This window comes from Meriones unguiculatus, chromosome 4 (assembly GCF_030254825.1).
Source record: "Meriones unguiculatus strain TT.TT164.6M chromosome 4, Bangor_MerUng_6.1, whole genome shotgun sequence".
Classification (NCBI taxonomy): domain Eukaryota; kingdom Metazoa; phylum Chordata; class Mammalia; order Rodentia; family Muridae; genus Meriones; species Meriones unguiculatus.
Genome location: NC_083352.1, coordinates 5,177,604 through 5,183,603, shown reverse-complemented (window position 1 = coordinate 5,183,603; position 6,000 = coordinate 5,177,604). Strand labels below are relative to the sequence as shown.

Sequence of the window (6,000 nt, the reverse complement as noted above, 5' to 3'; positions counted from 1 at the left end):
ATTAAAAGATTCCTTGGAGATGTCTAAAACATTCAGACTTTATAATCACTCCCCCAGAACATGTTATTTTACAGTGCCTGTAATGTTTCACCCTTGATTTTTTAGAATTACAGCTGTATGGAGAAATATCGGAAATGGGCGTCTGCAGACCAGTCCCTCGGGTGGTGGGCAGAAGGCGCAGTGCTTTGGCAGTCAATCCCAGCAGCAATGCTGTCCAGTCACCAGCCGCTCCTCTGAGTCACTGCCCTTCCCAACTACCGCTGTTTTTTAAGTTATTAAAAAACAAAATAAACTCCAGAGTACCTCTATCTTGAACCCCAAAGCAAAAGATACAGAGAACAGAAAGTTAATCAGCACTAGATTTGTGATACAGATTTAAATTATTCCTATGTTGTGACACGGGCATCTTTACCTTATTTTAAGGTAGACACAGATGAACGTCTCTCCTTGCACTGCCTCTTTAATGAAACAAAGTATTTAGAGAAATTAACTAGTAACACAGAAGACAATGCAAAGGAAACGGACGCAATGAAGGATGAATACACAGAAACGTCAAGCATGATTGTCTGTGAAGAAACCCCTTTAAGACATTCTCCTCATGGGGCTCACGTATGTGCCTCGCCCTAAGGTCACATGCTCTGTGACCGGCTTAAACCTCAACTGCTGCAGAGCAAACAAGGTGGGTGTTTCCCTCAGGGATCCTCACCGGAACTGAGGCAGCAGCACAGGGAATCTCTCCCCTGCCACCAATGCACCTTCAAAGCAGGGCTTATGTGAGCGGGATAAGGTTTCACATTAGTGATTTCTGTGCACATCAGATGTGTCTACAGTAACATTTTATAAAGCAACTGAAAGCTATTACAAAATGCAAATGTGATCCAAAATGAGGGAGTGCTTTGATAAGACACCAGAAACAATTGCAAGCTTGACCTAAGAAAAGAAACAAGAAAACTTCAATAGTCAGCTTTTTTCCTGTCCAATTATTTGACACTTAAACTTTTTTGATGACGTTAATCTTAAACTTGAATTTGTAAGTACTTTTGCCTATACCTAGTTCATGACTCCTAGATTTGCAAAACGGAAACAAACAACAAAAGTTTCTGTAGCATTAGCTGGAGAAGAGAAGAGTCTGTTTGGGGAGGGGGCGAATCCTGAGACTTTGCACGACCTCCGATGACCTATGACCTAGCGATGCGGGGCCTCTTCTCGAGCAGAGAGCACAGCCCTCCTGGTCCTGACTTTCTGAGTGGTGCGCTCCATTTCTTGTAAATCACATGACACACACTTTGATTGCGGCTGTCTGTTACCAGACTCAGTGAACCAAAATAAGCAGCTCACAAGAAGCGTTTCGGCGAGGACTTTCTCTTCCTTGAGTGTTGCCGGCTGCTCATTCTCCCCTCGGAGGTACAGAGAAGAGGAGGGAAGGGCCTCACGGTCCCCTAAGTGGGTCACAGCAGTTTCAGGGCACCAAAGAAGGTGCCGTCTCCATCCCGTGAGATCTGTGCATTCTCCCGAGGTATGGCGAGCTGAATTTCGTCCCCTTCTTCCAGCCGCGCAATGCCTGGGAGAAAGGGAGTGAGCTCAGTAGAGAGTACATTAGAAGAAGCTGCTGTGCGGCGTCAGCACAGGCACTCACAACACTCCTGCATAGCTCTGTCCGCTTTAACATTAAACGAAAGAGTAAGTGATGAGGAGAAACAACAGACTCCCGCAGGTGTACCCTCACTGTCTGCAGACAGGGATCCCAGCGGCAAATATCAATGTCAAAGTCAAATTGAATCCTGTTCTTTGAGAGAATCCCGTAGAGTCACGAAAGAAGCCTAGCATTATGGAAGCCTTTTTATTTTGGGTTATTGTCAGGTGAGCATGAGTGATGTGTATGGACACATGTCACAGCACACATGTGAAGGTCAGAGGACAACCTTGTGGAGTTGGGTTTCCTTCCCACCTTTACATAGGTTGTGGGCTCAAACATTGCCAGGCTTGTGTGGCAAGTACCTCTACTCACTGGGCCATCTACCAGCCCACGATTATACTTAAAATCTGCATTAACTATAAATAGCTTTGAAGGTTTAAAAAATAAGCTGGCCATGGTGTCACATGCTAATGTTCCCAACCTCAGAGTTCAAGGCTAGCCTGGGCTACACATGGAATTAAAACTGAGCCCAGGCTACAGAGCAAGACCCTGAGTCAAAAGCCAAAAATAAACAGGTGTCTAAAAATCAAAACGTTATTGAACAACACTCTGTACTGTTAAACAGCTTCTCACTGGGAGCAGGCTTCTGCCCCCGCATCATCTGAGCTTCTGCTCACTTCCGTCTATGCCATAGATGTCCTTAAATGACCATGATTACCTTTATGACCAAAAGACTCAAAGTATTAAGCTCCTTGAAATGCTATGTATGCACTCCTAGGCATATATCCAAAAGATTCTCAAGTACACAATAAGGACATTTGCTCAACCATGTTTGTAGCAGCCTTATTTGTAATAGCCAGAAGCTGGAAACAGCCCAAATGCCCCTCAGTGGAGGAATGGATGCACAAATTGTGGTATATCTACACAATGGAATATTACTCAGCAATAAAAAACAAGGAAATCATGAAATTTGCAGGTAAATGGTGGGATCTGGAAAAGATCATCCTGAGTGAGCTATCCCAGAAGCAGAAAGATGCACATGGTATATACTCACTCATATAGACATATAATATAGAATAAACCTACTAAAATCTGTACACCTAAAGGAACTAATCAAGAGGGAGGACTCTTGCTAAAATGCTCAACTCCTATCCAGAAAGGCAAAGAGGCTAGATATCAGAAGAAGAAGAGAGGGAACAAGTTGGGAGCCTGACACAGAGGACCTCTGAAAAGCTCTGCCCTGCAGACTATCAATGTAGATGCTGAGACTTATGAGCAACCTTTGGGCAGAGTGCAGGGAATCTTAGGAAAGAAGTGGGAAATAGTAAGATCTGGAGAGGACAGGAACTCCACAAGGAGAGCAACAGAACCAAAAAATCTGAGCACAGGGGTCTTTCCTGAGACTGATATTCCAACCAAGGACCATGCATGGAGATAACCTAAGACCCCTGCACAAATGTAGCCCATGGTAGTTCAGTATCCAAGTGGGTTCCATTGTAATGGGAACAGGGACTATCTCTGACATGAACTGATTGGCCTGCTCTTTAATTACCTCCCCTTGGGGAGGAAGCAGCATTACCAGGCCACAGAAGAAGACAATGCAGCCACTCCTGATGAGACCTAATTGACTAGGATCAGAAAGAAGGAAAAGAAGACCTCCCTTATCAGTGGACTTGGGGAGGGGCATGCATACAGAGGGTGGAGGAAGGGAGGGATTGGTACGGGAGGAGGGAGAGAACCACAGGAGGGATACAAAGTGAATAAAGTGTAATTAATAAAGAAAAAAATGCTAGGTATGTCTCTGTTCTGCATTTATAACAGTCTATCCCGTGACTTGGAAGTATAAATACTGCTGAGGAACCACATTGTAGCTATCAGGTAACCAACACAGACAAGCATTGCTGCACAGACATGCTGCACAACTGTGTTCTGAAATTGGCAAGGCATTAAAGGATTAGTTCCCTTGGGTAAAGAAAAGGGAGTGAGGAGCCCCCAGAGCATGTGTGCTGCAGGGGTTTGTGTCTGCCCTGGACACTGAGCAAGATGTAACACTGGGGCCAGGACTGTGGCAGGCACTGCGAGCTCTACAAGTGGGTGTGAGCCAAAACTGTTTCTGTTGCTCCTTGATAACTGTGGTGCAAATGTCTGATACGCAGGATATCTGATATCTGATCCCCAAAGGGTTCATGACCCCCAGGTTGACAACTGCTGCCGCACTAAAGGCTCCTACCGAGGCACCCAGCACTGAGCTCTTCCCAACTCTCGCTCTTCTAGGCCGTAGCAATGAGATGCGATGGCTTTCCCTACGAGAAGGCTATTCAACTTAGCAACAAAACAATCACTCATCTTTGTATATTCAAGGGTTCCTCAGCACTGTGCTGGGTGTCTTATGCTAACCACTTAGGTTTTGGCAAGTTAGCATAGGGTCATAAAACAGACTGAGAGTTAAAGAAGCAAGCCTGAAATGTCTTGGAGCTGGTTCTCATACACAACTGTAGCCTACTGATACTGAGGCATATTTTCAACATCAAAAGAGTTATCCTTTAAAAAGTAGAATCCACCCACAGGAAGAAACTGGGAGAAAACCAAAGGAATTGAAATGTTTGAGGAGCATCAGCTGTGGCATTTTACAGCAAATGTGAGCAGCAGAGCAGAGAGACTTTGCCATTGATAAACATTTCACAGTATCAAAATGCCTGCTCGGCACTGGCACAGAGGCAGATTCCTCTATGAAAATTAGGGACTGCCAACGTGACAGACTTCCTCCTGGCCACCGAAGCCATTAGGGCTGCAGATCTAGTGTGTCCTGGCCTCTGTGGTGGAGTTGTGTTCTCTTCTGCTTCCAGCTGATTTAGTGGGTATTTGTTTGTAAAGGCCTTTGAAATGCTTCAGAGCTATTTCACAATCCTGGATTTCACATCGCTGTTTTCGGTAACTGGCTGAGACTAAAGACATTATTTGGGTTCTGAATAGATTTGTCCAAACCAGCAGAGAGAATACATATGTATAAGGAAAATACAGTTTTCTAAAACCAGTGCAATTAATTTGAAATAAAATGAGAACAGTGTTGGCAATTACAGTTTGGACAGGCTGGGACTGATACAGTCTGTCTTCCCCCGTGATCTGTGTCCCTTTGCTCGGTGCGAGGCTGCTGCTGCTGCAGTTTTGGGTTCCCAGCTTGTCAGGTGTCTGAGGCCACCTGCTTCACTCTGAGGACTAACCTCGCCAGTCTGCAAGAAGCCCTTCCCTGCCCTCTGGGGTTATTTTTCCCACCACACGCTCATATTGCAGGGCTACCCATACTGTGACTGGAGCCTGAGTTGCTGAGAAGTTACTTATTTCTGTGGCTTGGATTCTCCTGAGACGAGAAGGTTACAAGACTAAGGAAGTGTGACTGTGAGAGGGTGAGCAGCCAGAGAGCTGAACAGGAAAAGAAAGCCCAGAGGGTGTTTGCATCTGACACTGAGTGGACATTGGTCCTGTTGCTGTCCTTATGACAAAGAACATCTGCCTGAGACTCACCCTCTTGTGGGCGCTTTGCAGCTGTTGTTACCTGCACAGCACCAGAACAACTGGGACCTTCAGCTTAGCCTCATGGAGTGGGGGTGGGACAGCTCATGAAGCCACACTCCTCCAAGAGGGGCTAGTGACAGTTCATGGCTTGCCCAGGCTCCCAGCCCAGCAGGGCTAACATGGAAAACAACAGGAGAGCTGGGAAGGGATACCACAGATGAGGAAGATGGCTGGAGTTTAATAGTGGCGAAAATGACTAAAAATCGTCATATAATATATTACATACACCTACAAACTTGTCACAGAATAAATAGAGGAGAAGTAAGAATTGACCTAACGTCAAATTCTGTGACACTCATTCTTATTTTTTAAAAACACATTCATTTCATTTAATTATTTTTCATCCGTATCAGTATTTTCCTGCACTAAGCGTATGCAGTGCCCGCGGAGGGCAGAAGAAGGCGTCAGGCCCCCTGGAACTAAGGTTTCAGGTAGTCATGAGCTGCTGTGCGGGTGCTGGGAATCGAGCTGGGGTTCACTGAAGAGCAGCCAGTGCTCTTCACTATGGAGCTGTCTCTTCATCCCCATCTCCTTCTTATTTTTTATGAAGACGCTACTACTGTTAGTAATGGTTAGTAAAAGTTTTCTCAGCTAACCCAAACCACTGAAAAAACAAAACAAAACAAAAAAAACAAAACAAAACAAAAAAACAGCAAAAAAAAACCACCAAAAAACAAAACAAAAAACCAAAAAAAAACAAAACAAACAAACAAACAAAAAAAAAAAAAAACAGCAGCATCCACAGAAGAAAGGGGAGATCAGATTTCCCAGCATGCTCTACATTATCCTGC

General features: G+C 44.9%; 1 protein-coding gene across 3 annotated transcripts in view; it reads right to left on the bottom strand.

The window, feature by feature from the left end:
• Positions 1-442: 442 nt before the first annotated feature.
• Tnfsf13b (TNF superfamily member 13b) overlaps positions 443-6,000 on the bottom strand; it is a 29,868-nt gene continuing 24,310 nt past the window's right edge. For all 3 annotated transcript variants that reach the window (XM_060381365.1, XM_021648250.2, XM_021648249.2), the window contains one exon: positions 443-1,561. In XM_060381365.1, coding sequence (XP_060237348.1) covers positions 1,449-1,561 — 113 coding nt within the window. In that variant the 3' untranslated portion in view covers positions 443-1,448. The remainder of the gene's footprint in view (positions 1,562-6,000) is intronic.